Source organism: Sphaerodactylus townsendi, linkage group LG03 (assembly GCF_021028975.2).
Source record: "Sphaerodactylus townsendi isolate TG3544 linkage group LG03, MPM_Stown_v2.3, whole genome shotgun sequence".
NCBI lineage: Eukaryota > Metazoa > Chordata > Lepidosauria > Squamata > Sphaerodactylidae > Sphaerodactylus > Sphaerodactylus townsendi.
The window spans coordinates 52849666-52867789 of NC_059427.1; the positions used below are offsets into that span (position 1 = coordinate 52849666).

Sequence of the window (18124 nt, forward strand, 5' to 3'; positions counted from 1 at the left end):
GGCATAGCTGCTTGTTACTGTCTAACATAAGTCATTCTAAGAAAGCTGCCTTATGGTATAGCAGTTACAGCTTCATTGTAGGGTCTGGGAGACCCAAGTTTGAATTCCCATCTTCCCATGGGAGCTCACTGGATGAATTTAGGTTAGTTATGTACTTTCAGGCCAACCTAACTCACAGGACTGTTGTGTGGATAAAAAAGAAGAAAGTAGAATAATGTAAGCTGCTTTGGTCCCCACTGTGGAAAAAGGTGGGGTATAAGTGATGTAAATAAAAATAAATATAGCTGAAGATGGGAGGCAGATAAAAGTGTAAGGCTGAAACCACTCGGACAAAGTTTACTTAGAAGGAAAACTTTATTGATTTGGCTCGCCCTAGCTACAGGGTGCTGGAACTGAGGATCCAGTCCTCAGTTCCAGCATTTATTGCAGGTTCGAAACGGCAGTGGTCCAATCACCTCTTCCCCTTTCCCCACCCTTGGCTCTCGTTGGCTGTCACATTCCTGCTTTGGGACCAGGATGGCAGGAACTGGTGCATGTTGGGAGTTGTAGTCCTGACAAAAAGGTAGGTTGGTGAATGGCTGAGAAGGAAAGAATGAGACAGGGAATGGGGAAAGGATATGGAGTTTGCCAGGAGGAAGGAAAGAGAAAACAATTTCCAGGGAATGTAGGGGAAATGAGGTGCCCCTTCACAAGTCATTGAGGGTTCCTTACCATATGAGTGGGCCTGGCCCAATGGCAAGCATTACACAACTGGGCCATAGTTTTCCTAGGTAGAAGCTGCTGGTAAGGGAGAGGGAAAACTGAAGACAAAAGAGGCAGATAAATGTAGGTAGCAGGGGCAGAGCAAGGGGAAACTGCGCCCAGACCATGAGTGCGCCCCGCGCCCCTGCCATGCCCCTGCCTGCCCCTACCCCACCCCGGAATGCTCCCACCATGCTCCTGCCACACCCCCGCACAGGCGTGTTCCCAGGGCTTCACGCCTCCCCCCCACCGCTCCATTGGCACTATGCCACTGGTAGGTAGGCTACGTTTAGGTGGGAAGGAGAGAAAAAGGAAGAGACTATGGGGGCTTTCAGAAAAGGGAAAGAGGAAATTGTTGGTGGGGAAAAATGAAATGCCTTGCACATTTGTAATACTATATTAGTGCTTTTAAAAGGACTATAAGGAAGTAGGTGGACCAGGGGAGTCTTTGTGAGGCAAGAAGAAATATTAGAAAACAGTAGATCAACAGGGATTCCCAGAGTTCTAAGGAGAAGGGCTGCTCATCACTACATGGCAAGGAAAGCCTCTAAGTCTTCATGCCCAGCAATATTATGAAACTTTACGGGCAACCTAGATACCTGCTGTAGACCTCTTAAAGACCAACATTTAAGAATTATTGGAATAATAATTTTGCAATCAACAGGGGAGAGTGGTCTAGAAACTGAATAAATAAAGTGATCATCTTTCTGCTTTGGTCATCTGTACATTTTTGTATTGCTGACAGAGGAGCTGTTGTACATACGAGCAGTGCATTCAATAAACTCTTAATGATGGATCCTATTGCATAAACACATATAATTCTTGTGTTAAAAACAAGGTCTAGGTTCAAGTTCAGGGTATCTTTCTCTTGCTTCAAGTTCCCACCCAGCAATTTAAGAACATCACTTAAAATGCTGAGTATTACCTTTGTCTCACCCTCTTATTGATACAAATACGTTTAATTAAAATTGAAAACATACGATATGAACATGACTAGATGCTAAGATGTTCTCCAAGTACATAATATTAAGTCCAAGCCCCATTTAGGTATGTACCTCCATGTCATGAAAAGCTTCAGCTGCCCAGTCCACATATTAATCCCCTGTTAAAGGAACAGGATACTTTTCTCCAAACCTGTTGGCAACCCTGCTTCGAAATTCAAATTTCATTTTCTCCTCACCATTTAAGTTTGACATGTCCTGACTATTGAGTGGTATTACTTTCTTTACAGAACTTGGACAAATGTAAATTGTGCAACTAAAGTAAAGCAAGTGGTTTTAGCACAGATATGCAAATATTCTTGAATTGCATAGTGGATGTACAATGGATGAAATGTAGTTTCATGGTTTCATGCTTCAGCTGAATGTTCTGCAGAGCTTTGTCTTTAGAGTGTAACCCAAGTTTTATTGTCGTCGTTTATAATCTATAAATAGAAAAGGGATAACCTCAAGCCGTGATTCAGCACCATCAGAGTATTTTCCGTGGCACAAAAACAAAACCCCTCCCCAGTCCAACATCTAATCTTATTCTCAGTCTTGGGGAATGCACAAAGGGTTTAATTGACCTCCACAACCTCTCATTCTGAAATGAGATAAGAGAGATCGCTCGGTTCACAAAGCATGCACCTGATAATAGCCATGGTCCACAATCCCATATCAAAAAGTACACCTTGTTCATCAATGTATTGTAAATACATATGCCTGATAGTGAGGATGGGCATTGGAACAGGCTGGCCTGGGCCTGTCAACTTTTGCCATTGTAAGTATCCTCAAGTGCAAAACCTAATTAGTTGAGGCCTTCTTATACGTAACAAAGAGAAACAGGCAATTAATCAGATGGCTAAAAATATTTGGTTCTCAACACGAGACTGGCAAATCACTACAAAAGGGAAGTTGCGACTTGTACTAAATCACTTAAGAAATTGTTCTCATTCCGTATTGAATGAGGGCATCACTTTTGCTTAAATATATTGTTGTCATTCCAGAAGTATCAGAACAATGTCTGATATTTAATATAAACAACAATTAGGACCTTCTCTGTATAGAATGAAAAGGGAGAGGGGGGGAGAGAGAGAGAGAAAGGAAGGTAAGGAAGGATAATTTTACCGGTCAGCTGTTTGCCTGTGCCTGGATCCCTTTAAATTTAAAAGAGCCAGTACTTTTATTATTTTCTAGTCTAAAATTTAAACGGAAATTCTTCTCAAAGACCAGAGGCATCATCTACTGTCTATAAGAAAAGACACCTTCAAACTGAACAGACCCTGCCCATCAGCTTAACAGCCCTGCTACTGACCTCTTGATATTGGGAGCCATGGTGGGTTTTGTTGGTGGCAGCACTCTAAAGGCCCAGAGAAGCCTGCAATGTGGCCCTGGAGCTGACAGCATGGCTAAAAGGGTAGATCTTAGTGCCAGTTCAGTGCTGGGGCTGATAGACTTGGCCTCTGGACTTCAGATGCATCAACTCACCTGGAGGCCTGATCTCCCACCCATAGATAAAGACCGCTCCAAACTGAGAGGAGCCTGCCCATCAGCTTAGTACCCTAACTCCATTGTCCCAAGTTGGGCAGCAAGGTAAGCCCCAGGACGCGTTTGGAACCAATGGCCTGGCCACTGGACTACGGAGATCAGCTCTCCATGGGCAATAGACTCCTCATATACCACCCATAGGGCATAACGACTAATAGATCTGCAGTCCAGAGGCCAGGTCTACCAGCTATCAGCTTTGGCATAGGAGGTTAAGAGCTCATGTATCTAATCTGGAGGAACCAAGTTTGATTCTCCGCTCTGCCGCCTGAGCTGTGGAGGCTTATCTGGGGAATTCAGATTAGCCTGTACACTCCCACACATGCCAGCTGGGTGACCTTGGGCTAGTCACAGCTTCTCAGAGCTCTCTCAGCCCCACCTACCTCACAGGGTGTTTGTTGTGAGTGGGGAAGGGCAAGGAGATTGTAAGCCCCTTTGAGTCTCCTACAGGGGAGAAAGAGGGGATATAAATCCAAACTCTTCTTTTTCTTTTGTTGGTATTTGAGATTCTTTGACTTTTAAAAGACCACTGTTTTTTCTGAATGTAGACAGTCCTTCCATAGAAAGTAATAGGCCTTTAAAATTTAAAATGACACAGACAAACAGTTGGCAGGTGCTTTTTCCTTCTTAGCCCCCCGCCCCCAGATTCTTGAATCTGATGTTATTGGGAATGATAATGTCAGATTTGCAACTTTAGTTGGATATTGCCAGCCTGACCTGATACTCTAAATATCTAGCATGTTAATGAGTTGGTTTTATCCAGCTATACACCCCTACTAAATCAGAGTAAGTTGAGGAGGCATCTTTTGTTATGCTGACATGCCTGATAGACTTTGCTTCCGCAAGAGTGGTGACGGCCACTGATTTAGATAGCTTCCCCGTAGAGAACTCAAATTCTCAGAACTCTCTCAGCCGAAGCAGAAGGCAAAGCTCTTCTGAACATCTCTTGCTTGAATACCTCACAGGTTTGCCTAAGTCAGCTATTATTTGATGGCGCTTTCCACCTCTCAAGTTGAGAACTCGGCAAATTAATTGAGTTCAGGTCTGTCAGTGGTCACGGTAGCTAACCAGAAGTTCCACCATCAGAGTCCATGCCACTTCTTAGGGGGCAAACAACTTGGGAAGTCTGTTGACCTCATGCCTGTCAGGAAAATGCCACATGATTACTCATCCAGAAAACACTATGGAAATATACAGCTCAGGCATCAGGGCCAGTGTCCGCATACGCTAAAACAGGAAAGTTGCCAGGGCTGACTCCTGCTGACCCTCACGTCTCCTCTGATGCCTGCACCCATGCCCTCCTCCTGCCTGCTTGTGAGAGCTTTGCCAACAATGTTTTATGCTGCCTATGTTGCATGTGGTGCATGCAGATTTGGGTGGTGCATGCAGATTTGGCATTCCTGGTGGCCTCCTTCCAGCACCTTCAGGGAAAGGGCATGTGGGCAGCGGGGGCAGCTGTGTCTGCAGGCAGGTGGCAGAGTTTGTGAGCAGGCAGGAGAATGATGTACAAGCAAGGCGGGGCATGTGGTTGGTAGTGGGCATGGGGAACCTGAATGCTCTCTGCTCAGGGCTCCCAAAACCTGGAGCTGGTGTGACTGACCTACTCTATAAGGAAAGGGGTAAAACACAAAGTGAAGAAATGGAAGATGAGTTTGGAATGATTAAGAAGACAATCAGAACTGGAACACCAATCAGCTGCTGTGAGACCTCAAAGCTGAGCCTCAGCCCCCGCCCACTTCTTGCAGGTAACCTTCTTAAACTTCAGCAGGTATGACGCTTTGGGTCTTAACCTCAAACTGGAAGGAAGATCTGCTGACAGAAAGCCCTATTTTTTTCTTTCTCTTTGTTTGCTTAGATTATATTTTCTGTTGAAAGCTGCTCTGGGTTCTCACTGGAGGGGAAAGCGACATATAAATGCTTAAAGCAAGCTAACCTAAGATCCCCAGTTTTTATTGGATTGTGTGTTCATGCATGATACAGAGTGAATTGTTAAAAAGGTAAAATTTCCTTCAAAAATTCCAGTATCTTCACTTTCTATTTAACTCACTCCTGTTGCTATCGTTTAATTGCTGCTTTCATGCATGTGTATTTCATTGCATTATGTGGATATTTTATCTTGGCTATAATTTTTAATCATAGGTTTTTGTTTGATTTTAATAGTTTTAAAATGCATCTTTATTATGTACATTTCGAACCTATTAACTGCCTTTGTGACCCAGATGTGGGCAGAAAGGCAGGGTATAAACTTTGTAAGTAAAACACCTGAATAGGTTCTAACAACTCTGGAGGAGCAGCACCTATATTGGTAGCCTTTTCCACAGTGAAGACAATTTATTTAATTTCTTCAGCATTTTTTCATTTGCCTCTGAGAATATTTTCAACACTTCCTGGTAACAATTCAATGACATCTTTGGGGGATTTCCCCATTCTGGTGTTTGCTTCCAAGTGGTCTGACCAACAGCACAACTCACAGCAGTTTCTGGATGCAACACAGGAATGTTAAAGATTACCCTTCTCTGGTCAGCTCTAAAACTAACTGTTCTAAGACATGTTTGTTGTATGTAAGCATTTTGTTCCTCTGTCATGATCTGAATGTAAATTTTCCCAGGTGTTTGAAGAAACAAGAAGTTACTCATTAGTATATTATTCTCTTCTGATTGTTTCCCTGTTTTGTTTCCATCTCAAAAGCATCATCAGAGTTTTGGTCAGCAGTTCTGGGGCATAGTATTTCCACTCTCCGTGAGAGGCAAATGGAACGTGATATTCAATCAGATGTATCCTTATCTGTTTTCATTTGCTGCAGATGCTTCAGGCTTTACCAGAAGATCTGTTTGGAAACGGGAAAGGGGCTTTTCTATCCAAGGTTTTTTCCCACTAAAATTTGCCAACCCAATGACAGTTTGTCTCTAAAAGTGGATAGGAATGTAAAAACTGCTATATAGGTTCCCATATCATTTTTCTCACAGTGAGGGGTGGTGACCTGCTTGGGATAGGTAAGGATTATATTAGCAAATAGCTACTGAAGCGGGGAGGGTTTAGAAGTTCCTCTTCCTCCAAATGAGTCTCTTACTGTACATAGCAGCCTTTGCAGCTGCATTTTGGTGAAAAGGATATATTAGGGGAACATTTCATACAATTCTAGCTTGCCCTGACTTTGTGAAGGAGAGTGTTCTTGTTAAGTTTACTTGCTGGTTGGGCACTATGCCCTCTTCCACATATGGAGCAACGTAATTCATTCCTGCAGTTTTCCCCCCATATGATAACTTAGGTCATTTCTGTTGTTCTTTTCGTAGTTCTTAGATCCAAGGTTAATTATGTCCAACTGGTTCTAACCATTCTGCCTGTTTTCTGTCATGCTGTTTATTTTCTTTCCATATTAAGCAGTCAAACACCCTACTGCCTTGAGTAATGAGCCTGTTTCCGGAGATTGTCCTTTAGCAACTCAATGACTTTGTGGCAAAGGAGGTGAGGAGGGAGTGGCGTCTCAAAGATCACAGTCAGGTATTAATAGTGAGCAAAGGGGAGCTCACACTGGTGTAAAGCTGTCCAACAGTCCATGTTGTTAATGCAGCAGCTGCACATTGTACATCAGGTAAGAGTTTCCTTTCTAGCATTCCTCTTAGAAGGTACAATCTCCCTGAAGAAAAACAAATGCTGCTGTGTACAATGAGGAAAGACTATGTTTTTGCCTAAGGTGTTTTTAAGTGAACACATAACATGTGGAGTAAAATATATAGTGTCATCCTGTTAGACACTTGGGATTAGCACCTGTTCCCTGTCCAGTGTACATCTGGTGAAAAAAACAGGTCTGTTGTGTAGAGAGAGAATGGCAAAGCCCTTATGAACCTGCCAAACCATTTTGAAGGCTTTGCTTCGGGTGTCCTTGCCTTCAGAGATTAGGTGGGTAGTAATTGGGGACAGAGCCTTTTGGATCATGGCACCAAAGCTCTGGATTTCTCTCCCCAGGAGATTTGTCAGTCCCCTTCTGTTGCCAACTTCTGCCAGTGGGTGAAGACCTTTTTTTTTGTTTGCTTCATTTGGCATTCCCTCCTTCCTAACTAATGCTTTATGTTTTGTGTGTACTTTACCTGTTTTATGTGTGTTTCAACTCTGTTTCTAAACTCTTTTTAAAGTTGTTTTAATGAGAAATGTTTGAGATTGAGTTTATTTTAATGGTTTTATAATTAATTTTACTGTGTATGTTTTAAATTATTAGCCTTCTTGGTAGCCCTTCTAAAGACAGAAAGGCGGGATATTTTTTTCAATAAATATGTAAGAATCCTATACTACTGCCTTGAAGGACAACCAAAATATGTATGTACAAATTGTAAATATATTGTCTTCTACATCACAAGGAGAGATGTTAATATTGCCACCAGTAAATTATTAATTTTTTGGTTAAGATATAATTACGATTATATAAAATTTATAAGTTTATGGTGTATGCTTTCCCAGGAAATTAATACCAAAACTAAATTTACATACTGTTCTAGCAAGCCTATTGTTCATCCTTACCATCCTTTCTGGACCTTAGGACATAAGATACAAATTAAGAATGCCCATGCAGCCTTGAAATTTTAAAACGAACCCTTTAAAAAAGTTTGCTAAATTGTACATCATGTTACATGGAAATTAAAACATCTTGTCATTATGGAGATTATTAATTCTATGTGTAATTCCAATGCAGGCCTTCTTGTACACATCCCCAAAAAAAGTCTACAGAGGGAAACCACCCTGGAATAGGGCATGTGTTCCTGCAAACTTTGAGTAATTTCCTCATTTGCAGAAAAATATTTAAATGTTGTATGTAAACCTCAAAATAACTTAGGTTGTCTGCACAAGTGTATACAGCAATACGCCCCCACCCCCACACACCATGAACAGTCAGTCAAAGGGGTGGGAAAATGCATGGACTGGGGAGCAAAGCGCATGACATTGAGGGAGAGAAATACAAAACTGGAACTGTTGGAGGGCAATATGCGCAAAGGGGCATCTTGGTAAGTGGGGAAGGCAGTTTTCAATGACAGAGGCTAATGTGTGTTTGGGAGAATTCTGGGGAGGGCAGAGCAGGACCAAACCAATCTTTACAGTGTATCAGAACTTTTGTGGGTTTTTAAAAGCAAATATGCAGGTTAAAGAATCTCAGGTAATAGATACTAGGAAAGATCTTTCTCTGCCTGTGATACTGGAAAGCTCCTGCCACTCACTAAACAATACTGAGCTCTATGGATCAATGGCATACAGCAGGTTCATAGGCTCACAAGGTTCACACTATAAACCCAAAATATGTGAAGGTGGCAAATATATTTATTTATTTTGATCTATTGGCACCATCAAGGCAGCTAACAGATTGTTTTTTTAAAAAAATACATAATAAAAGCACCTTTTGAAACCGAACAAAAACATATTATTAAAACAATTTAAATCAATCTTAAATATACACAGAAAATATCACAAATACAAATTAAAACTAGGGCAATAGGGAGGGTTCACTGAGGGAATGCCAGATGAAGTGGGGGGAGTCTTCACCTGCTAGTGTGGAGATGGCAATGAAAGGGAACATTGAAGTCTCCCTGGATAGAGAATTCCAGCATTTTGGGGGCACACCCGAGAAGACCCTCTCCTGCACTGCCACCCATATAATCTCAGATGGCAGAAGCCCAGGCAGGGCCGGAACAAGGGGGAACTGTGCCTGGGGCACGCGTGTGCCCTGCCCCCCTGCCCACCACACCCCCACCCACCACACCCCACACCGGCGCACGCCCAGTGCATTCACACACAACGGCCCCCTTGGCGCTACACCACTGGGCCCAGGTGCTTGTGAAAGAGGGATTGTTACTGATGCTCCAATACGCTCAGCCATCATACCTCTGATGTGATTCTGTTGGCTTGTGTCCTCAGATGCTTAAGATCTCTTCAAAAACTGCCTGTCACCACCTTCGGGGATCGGGCGGTATATAAATTGAAAAAATAAATAAATAAAATTCAGAGTCAACTTCAGTGCACTTCAGATTATGCCTCTACCTTTGTCCCCTCCTTGATGCCAAGTCTCTCTTTAGATGGCATTCAGTTGTCAAGGAAGCAAGTGTTCATTATCTCATCCACGCTCTTGACGGGAAAGACGAATCTAAGTTCATGCAAATCAGGAGTGGACGTGACATTATGTTCACTGTTCTCTTATACGTACCGCTCTACTGAATTCCAGGATTGGCCCAGAAAGAATTTCTCTCCAAAATGCCAGATTACAGCCACATGGCTGTTGGTGGTTAGCTGACTAGGCTTTGGTTATTTAAATGCTCATTTTCTAATGGTATTTTTAAAAGTGCATGGTAGACTCCTAGGAGGCTTGTTAAAAAAATCTCAAAAGGGAAGTTGGTGTTCATGGTCCTCCTATCCTTCCCTCTTCTAGTCCTAAAGCCAGACTGCATGTAAGACAGGATCGTTGACCAGGAGATGGAGAAAAATGTGCCGCAGTGGAACCCTCAGGATGAGCACAGTTTGCTGAGTGAGGCGGAATTAGAGAAGCTGGGCCTGAGAAAACGGGTGCCGCCACCCTCCGTCTGCAGCAGGATTCGGAAGATAAGGTCTGGTGTGTCTGCAACGCAATATGAGAGTTAGTTTGAGGAGGCTGGAAAATCCTTTGAAGGTTTAACCCTCTTCAGTTCATGTGAGCAGTAAAAGAAGGGGGATGTGTTCAAAGGAATGGTGATCTGACGAGTCTGTGGGGGTGGGGTTGTCTTAAGGCCTGAGGCTTGGACAGAGTGAAATGTTGGCAAAATATCTCCACACCCACTCTTCTAAAGCTTCTGAGTATTTATTTGTTTGCATGCTTTTACCCCACTAGTCAGTCAAAAATTCACTTTCAAAGAGGGTCATACTTAGCAAAATCATAAAAGACAATTAAATCAAACACAAAGTGTTCCTTGGACAGTGTAGGTTTGCCAACATGCAGATGGGGCCTAGAGATCTCTTATAATTACAACTGACAGAAAGATGACAGAGAACAGTTCCCCTGAGGACTGTCAGTTCTGTGTTTTGGAAATACCTGGAGATTTGGGGGGGGTAGGGTTTGGAGAGGAGTTTCAGTGGGGTTTTAGGCCAAAGAGTCCCCCTTCCAAAGCAGCTGTTTTCTCCAGGGGAATGGATCTCTATCACCTAGAAAACAACTGTAATAGTGGGAGATCTCCAGCCAAAGCCTAGAGGTTGGCAACCCTAGTATTTTGGAAGTGGTCATCTATGGCATTATTCCTCACTGACATCTTTCCTCTCCCCAGCCCTCAACCTCTCCAAGCTCCACTCCTAAATTGCCATTAGTTTCCCAAACTGGAATTGGCAATAAGGGCAACAGGTTCTCTCCTGGGCTTGATTCAGATGTGGTGATGGAGTGCATAGGTGGATCCTGCTCTTTCTGTGATGACACTTTGATAGTGATTGGAAGAAGTGGAGGCTCTCAGCAGACACAGTAGGGTGTGTCTGACTGCTCAGCAGTCATGGGTTACTACAGCAGGGTTCTAATGCCTACAGTGATTCCCCCATATTTCCTCAAGAAGGTGAGCCTGACATATCTGAAGGCTGAGTTCCTCTGCATGTCCTGTCACAGAGATTGTTAAAGATGCATAAAATACTGTCCTATCATGATGGTCACAGTCTACAGTTCTTGCTGTTGTAATATTACATAAGCTTGGGCTGATGGGTCCTTTGGTACTGAGCCCTGCTCCTGCTAAGATGCTTCATGTGCCCCTCATATGTGTCATTTTTGATCCCTATACTGACTAGGCCACACCAGGCCAAATTTATATCACTGCAGTATCCACAGGACCCCATATATAAGTCTTCTGATAATGCTGATGTATCTCCAAGTTAAGCTATCATGGGATTTAATTGTTATCCTAAGCGATTTACAGATGACCATATGACAGTGCTATTGTGTAATGATTAAGAGCAGGTAGATTCCAATCTGGAGAACTGGGTTTGATTCCCCACTCCTCCACCTGAGTGGCAGAGGCTTATCTGGTGAACCAGATGTGTTTCCACACTCCTACATTCCTGCTGGGTGACCTTGGGCTAGTCATAATTCTTAGGAACTCTTTCAGCCCCACCTACTTCACAAGGTTGAAGGCCAGCAACCAGCTAAAGAACTGGCAGTTGTGAAATTAACCAGTAATTTTGGGGCACTTGCTGCCTGCATATGGATTGTTTGACCTATTTCCCAGAAACAGGACTTACCAGCAATTTGGGCATACTTATTCTTTAACCCACAATGAGGATACTTGAAGCAGCATGCCAAATTTCTCAGGTAGAAGAAAAACTGCCAAGCTTAAATTGAATTAGTCTAAGCTAGCCTTTTATATTTGCATATTGCTGTTAGTGTGTTGTTTTTATCCAGTGCTATACTATTTTTTTTTCATTCCACATTGAATTGCAGCCTAAAAGTTAGAAAAGTTATTCAAATAGATCAACTGAAAAACTGGTGGCACTATATCTTCTCTTGTGCTTATAACTCTGTTGGATTTTGTTCTTTGAATGAGGCTGGGGGTTTTTTCTGCCAAGATCCTGTTGGAAAGCCAAAGTCTTCTCCAGGATAGAAAGATCAGGACCATTGTGGTTAATTAGTGGTCAGAGGATCAACTTCTGTTCTATTACTGGACAAGTTGAACATTACAACAGTCTTGCAGCAGTAGAATTTAGTCCTTCTCCTTTCAACAAGAAAGCCTACAGAGGGTTTCATGAGAGTTGTTCCTATCTACCTTTTTGAAGTTCAAGGACGGCAGACATTTTGTCCTCACAAGTCACAACAACCCTGTAAAGTAGGTTAGGAGTAGAAGCAGTCAAGGTCAAGCAGTGAGAATCATGGCAACCTGGAGGTTTTCCAACTTGATCTGTCAGAATGATCACCACTATACCACACTGTCTTTGCATGCATAGGATTTTCACAGAATCCCAAGTGGTCTTTCTAATGTGAGAGCCAGGTCTCTGAGCCTAGTTCTGCATCCTCATAACATGGCTCAGTTAGAAAACATCCCTTATTCCTCAACATGCCTTTCCTTATCTGTTTTCCAGGTGTTCAGGTTCAACTGCAAAGTCCTTGCTCTATCGGCTGCTCCCCATCCTGACTTGGTTACCACGATACCCAGTCAAAGAATGGCTGCTAAAAGACATAATCTCAGGATTCAGCGTGGGAATCATGCATCTTCCCCAGGGTAAGTTATCTGGAACCCTATCGGTTGCTTTCTTGAGGATAATATTGGCCCCTTCCAGAAATTTTCAGTTTACTTTTTTAAAGTAAGTTTGTGGAGCATGTTGGTACCAACGACAGTGGGGAAATGTAGTTGTGTGGTCCTTTTAGGTTACCAGGTAGAAAGTTAAAGGCCAGTTCCTCAAAGCATTCTCAGAAGTGCTACCAGTTCTGCAAGCAGGGCCTACTACATAGGCACAAATTCGTAGTTTCAGCACATAAATGAGGAAGTGGTGCTAGTTTGGATTTGTTAGGAACTGAGGAACTTTCTGGGACAAGCTGAATGTGTTGTTTTTTTTAAAAGGCAGGCTTCACTTAAACAGAAGGAAACCAGACTGTTAAGACTTAATATCAAAAAGGTGGCAGAACTATCTTTGAAGTAGTTCCTGGGGCAAGTTGACAGGAGCCAGAGAGATTCCCGTTCAGGCTGACTCAGTGCAAAGGTACAATACAATAAATTCTTAGGGTAATATTGGTAGGAGCACAATATAACTTGGAAATGAGAGCAGGATGAGTAGGATGTAGGCTTTTGCCTACAGGCTATTTCCAGATTCATTGTTTCATAAAACATTCATGATATAATTTGTGAGTGTGTGTAAAGTGCTATCAAGTCAGAGCCGACTTATGGTGGCCCTAGCAATGGGCTAGTGAGAAGCAGATGTGGCTTGCCAGTAGCTTCCTCTGCAGAGTCTTCTTTGGCAGATTCCCTCCCAAGTACTACCCCGCTTAGCTTCCAGGATCTGACAAGATTGGACTATGCCGTGCCATTTTCCCTTTCAAATAACATTTATGCTTACCTAATCAAAAATGTTAGCTTGTACAAAGTTACAGCTTTTAATATATTCATACCACTGGAGGAGGTGAAATCTGCCACACATTTGTACAGCTCTGGATTAGCTTGTGTGATAAACTTGTTGGTTGGTCTTGACAAAATAGTAAAGTGATAAATATATTGTCAAAGGCTTTCAGGGCCAGAATCACTGGAATGTTGTGGTTTTTCCGGGTTGTATGGCCATGTTCCAGTCGAACCAGGGGGCATACATTGAAGATGCTGGGGCCTGGGGGGAAGAGTTAGGACTAGTAAAAGGAAACATTTCTTCACGCAACGCATGATTGGTGTTTGGAATATGCTGTCACAGGAGGTGATGATGGTCACTAACCTGGATAGCTTTAAAAGGGGCAGGAGGAGAAATTGGTCTATGGCTAACAATCTTGATCCTCCTTGAACTGAGGTTGCAAATGCCTTAGCAGACCAGGTGCTCGGGAGCAGCAGCAGCGGCAGGCCATTGCTTTCACATCCTGCATGGGAGCTCCCAAAGGTACATGGTGGGCCACTGCGAGTAGCAGAGTGCTGGACTAGATGGACTCTGGTCTGATCCAGCAGGCTCTTTCTTATGTTCTTAGTATTTTCTTCTGATGTTTCACCTGCATCTGTGGCTGACCAAAGTGATAAATAGTTGTTATACAAGTAGGGGCCCACAAAACATGTGGTGGAATTCCCTCCATCCCATTGCTGAGGCTGTCTCCTCCAGTCCCACTCTCTAGGCAGCTGTCAGCTTCTCCACCAGTTCATAGAAGCTGCCTCTGGCAGGGGATGCTGGCAGCCCTCAATGATAGGTGTGTTCTCTGCACATGTGCGTAGAACACTTTTTTTTAGTTTTGGGGGGATTAAACCCCTAAGTCTTATTTAGTTCCAGATTTTTCTGCAGACCTAGAGGGTTCCCTTAAAACATCTGTTTAGGGAGACTGTGCCCCCCCCCCTTGGACAGTGTTCTATATATATATTCTATATATCTATAGAATTAGATATATAAATTACTAGACAATAGACTATTGTACCATATGTTTATTGTATACATTAGTTTAGAAGAAGAAGAGTTTGGATTTATATCCCCCCTTTCCCTCCTGTAGGAGACTCAAAGGGGCTTACAATCTCCTTGCCCTTCCCCTCTCACAACAAACATCCTGTGAGGTAGGTGGGGCTGAGAGAGCTCCGAAAAGCTGTGACTAGCCCAAGGTCACCAAGCTGGCATGTGTGGGAGTGCACAGGCTAATCTGAATTCCCCAGATAAGCCTCCACAGCTCAGGTGGCAGAGTGGAGAATCAAACCCAGTTCCTCCAGATTAGAATGCACCTGCTCTTAACCACAATGCCACTGCAGCTCCCTGGATATTCACCATCGGAGAAGCTATTTTTGTATTGCTTAGTGTTGCTTACTGCTAAATATATTTCATTGTTGTTATTAAAGTGTACTTGTTTATTTTACTGACAGATTTTTTAACCTTGCTCATAAAACATATTTTATTTCATTGTGTTGGGTTTTGATGTCATCCCCCTCCCCTTTCCACTTATCTATTCCTTAGGCTATTGTGTGAAACAGGATGCTGGACTAGATGCATCACTGGTTTAATCCAGCTGGGCTCTTCTTAAGTCTTTATGATATAAAGAAAAATGTACTTAAATTTTGGCTGTCTGGCAATGATTCACATTTTCTTTCCTGTGTACTTTAGGCTCTCTCATTACAAGAGTTCTGATAATGGGCATGAACACTTCCTCTGAGCCGTTAGTCGTTTATCTGAATTGCAACCTGTGTCATTCTTCTTCCTGGCGTTAGGCACCTTGGGGTTGATTTTCTGTGTCCTTGGCCACAGCATCTGGTTTTCAAGAGTCCCAACACATTGTGTGGAACATGGCTCAGCCACCTTTTAAAGCTTTTTTTTAAAATAGTGGACTGTTTGTGGATGTCATTTTAGGCAGTACAGTCCTAACATTCTAAACTCTGATTGGATAGCACTGATTATGTTTCCCAGGTTTCTTTTCATCTTGATGCTGTGGTTGTTGCTTCTATAAATTTTGTTTTTTTTACTTTGTGAGTTGCCTTCAACAAGTCTCTGAAGAGGTAGCCTATAGATTTTTAAAATAAATATATGAATGGATGCCAACATCTATCTTTCTTTTGCCTAGGTTTGGCCTATGCACTTCTTGCAGGGCTGCCTCCTGTCACTGGCTTGTATTCATCCTTTTATCCTGTTCTACTGTATTTCTTCTTCGGGACGTCTAGACACATCTCTGTAGGTGAGCAGGGAATGGGGAAAGTGGGGCTTGGAGCATGGGCGGAGCGAGGGGGAACTGCACCCAGGGCACATGTTCACGCTGCGCCCCTGCCATGCCCCCGTCATGCCCCGGAACACCCCTGCCACCTCCCAGAACACCTCCACCACACCCCGGAACGCCTTGCCATGCCCCCACAACAGAGCACGCCCGGTGCATCACGCGCACCCCTGTCCCCTTGGCGCTACGCCACTGGCTTGGAGGGATTGTGTATTCCTGTACTATTTAGGGTGTTTGTTGCACTAGAGACCACAATCTCAAGTTTACAAACTTTACAATGCTTGTTGGCCCTTCTCATTTAGTATGAGGGGTCTAATCCACTTTTCCAAAGTACTTTCAAAGACCCGATTATCCTGGGATCTTCTGTCTCTGGCTTCACAATGGATGATAGCTGATCTTTATCATGAGCTACAATCTTTTCAGCTCATGCCTATGATTCTGATAGGTATAGATAAGCAAAGCCTGCTGCACGCTATGACAACTGCTTTTCACAGAGATACCAGATCAGGCAGATACTTGACCTGTTGATTCAAGCCTCTATCTCCTTCCTGCAGGCCCCTTTGCAGTCATCTCTGTGATGATCGGGAGCGTGACAGATTCACTGGAACCAAGCAGCAAGTATTTGGTAACCAACAATGTTACAAATGAAACAACCATCAATTCTGATGAAAGGGATGCTGCCAGGGTACAGTTGGTGGCTGCGCTCACCTTCTTGGTGGGCATATTTCAGGTGAGGATCAGGATCCAATACACTTTTCAGAAGAATAGAACCAGCATCCAAAAGATACTGATGGAATATTCTGGAATATCCTTTGATTTCAAAGACTGTGCCATTCCCATCACACCAGAACTGAATAATTGACAGGGACTGCAGAAGAACTTTTCACTTCTGGCCTTCAATCTAATAAGACACAGTCAAAAACCAGAAAGCGCTTCAAACAATTAGTCATGTTACAGTGAAAGGCTTCTCTGGCACTCTTGCCCCAGTAGTGATCACAATGGGCTGCAGTGTACATTCTGCAGCTGAGTAGATTTATTTTTTTCCTTAACTTCATTTATAAGAACCCACTTTTCTCCCCAGTGATGGCCGCAAGCAGCTTACATAGTTCTCCACTTTATCTTTCCAACAGCCCTGTGAGGTGGGTTAAGCGGAGTGTGTGTGACTGACCCAAGATCACCCAGCAATTATGTTCTGAAAGGCTGCAGATCAACATGCAAATGTGTTGCTCAGTGAATGGGTTGAATGCATGTCAGTCATGATGGACCAGTGCTTGCAACTTATCAGCGAAGAGCAGGTCTAGATCTTGCTGATGAGTTCATCCTGGGAAAGATTAGGAAAATCACCTGTTCACATGTAACCTTTCCACGTATATGAATTCACAGAATCACATACAAAAGTTGTATGACAGAATACAAGATGCTGAGTTGCACCACTAGTTCCTCTTGCCCAATGCTATCTGCCTCAACTGGCAGCAACTCTCTAAAATCTCAGGTTAAGGTAATTCTTGGTTACCTGGGAGACATTTCAGTTAGCATAATAGTGACTGAATCTGCCTGTGTGATTCTCTGACTTAGGTCCCCGTTCTGCAGGCTCTTAAATTTAAATCTACTTTAACTCCTTTAATATACCTAAAAGGTAAAGCACAACAACAAAACAACAGCTCAAAATAAGTTTTAGAAAACCTAAATAATACACTTTGTTAACTAGAGGAGAACAATGTTTTATCCTTAACATGTGTGAAACCTTAAATATTCGTTTACCTTCAGAAGCCAAATGGGGTTAAAGTGCCCGTATGAGAGGGACCTTGGTCTCTGGCAAGTCTTATTATCTTTCAAGCCACAAAATATTTGTAGTATATCTTGAGATCCACCATGTCCAGAAAATCTGATGGGGATAGGGGGTCCTGGGAGGAAATCCTTTGAATGAATCTTTGGTTTCATTCTGTTCTCCCTGCTGGCTTTTCCACCATTGTTTATCTAGATTTCAGTTTTCTGTTGTATAAAATATTATTAAAATGTGCTCTGTTGGCCTTTTTATAGATTGCCCTTGGCCTGCTGCAGTTTGGCTTTGTAGCTATCTACCTATCTGAACCCTTGGTGCGAGGCTACACCACTGCTGCTTCTGTCCAAGTACTGATCTCTCAGCTGAAGTACATCCTTGGGGTTGACGTGAAAGAGTATGCAGGCCCATTGTCAATGATCTATGTGAGTACCTGTGGTAGGTCAGGCAAGATGAAGAGAAGAGGTGGTATGTGAGCCTATAACTCTTTCAGTGGTCGATTCCACACAGCAAATGTGTAACAGGTTGCAGTCGTTATAAAGGAACTCGTTTTCCTTTTTCCCAATCACATGTGTGCTGTGCAGGCAGAGATTGGAGCCCATGGAAACAACCTGGGTTGCTTTCATGCCTTCACATGGAGACGCTTCCCTTTTTAAAAAAAAATTCCCTCAACACTTGCTTAGCTGCTCAGGCATGCATAAAGGAATCCCCACATCCATGCTGATCGTCCCACGA

General features: G+C 43.1%; 3 protein-coding genes across 6 annotated transcripts in view; 1 reads left to right on the forward strand and 2 right to left on the reverse strand.

Annotated features, from left to right (window-relative positions):
* The window catches only part of LOC125429031 (cytochrome b-c1 complex subunit 1, mitochondrial), a 30864-nt gene extending 18953 nt beyond the window's left edge, over window positions 1-11911 (reverse strand). Inside the window, exon 1 of the mRNA XM_048489768.1 lies at window positions 11907-11911. The gene's annotated coding sequence lies outside the window, so the exon portion shown is untranslated. The remainder of the gene's footprint in view (window positions 1-11906) is intronic.
* GATA2 (GATA binding protein 2) overlaps window positions 1-18124 on the reverse strand; it is a 627541-nt gene that overhangs the window by 532068 nt on the left and 77349 nt on the right. The window lies entirely within an intron of this gene.
* Window positions 4853-18124, forward strand: part of SLC26A6 (solute carrier family 26 member 6) — a 38488-nt gene continuing 25216 nt past the window's right edge. Inside the window, exons 1-8 of one of the 3 annotated variants that reach the window (XM_048489752.1) lie at window positions 4853-5008; window positions 5119-5260; window positions 6645-6855; window positions 9673-9847; window positions 12324-12463; window positions 15463-15573; window positions 16164-16339; window positions 17650-17814. In XM_048489752.1, the coding sequence (XP_048345709.1) occupies window positions 9717-9847; window positions 12324-12463; window positions 15463-15573; window positions 16164-16339; window positions 17650-17814 (723 nt within the window). In that variant the 5' untranslated portion in view covers window positions 4853-5008; window positions 5119-5260; window positions 6645-6855; window positions 9673-9716. Of the gene's footprint in view, window positions 5009-5118; window positions 5261-6644; window positions 6856-9672; window positions 9848-9874; window positions 9931-12323; window positions 12464-15462; window positions 15574-16163; window positions 16340-17649; window positions 17815-18124 lie in introns of those variants that run through there. The other 2 variants (XM_048489753.1, XM_048489754.1) reach the window with 2 other exon arrangements.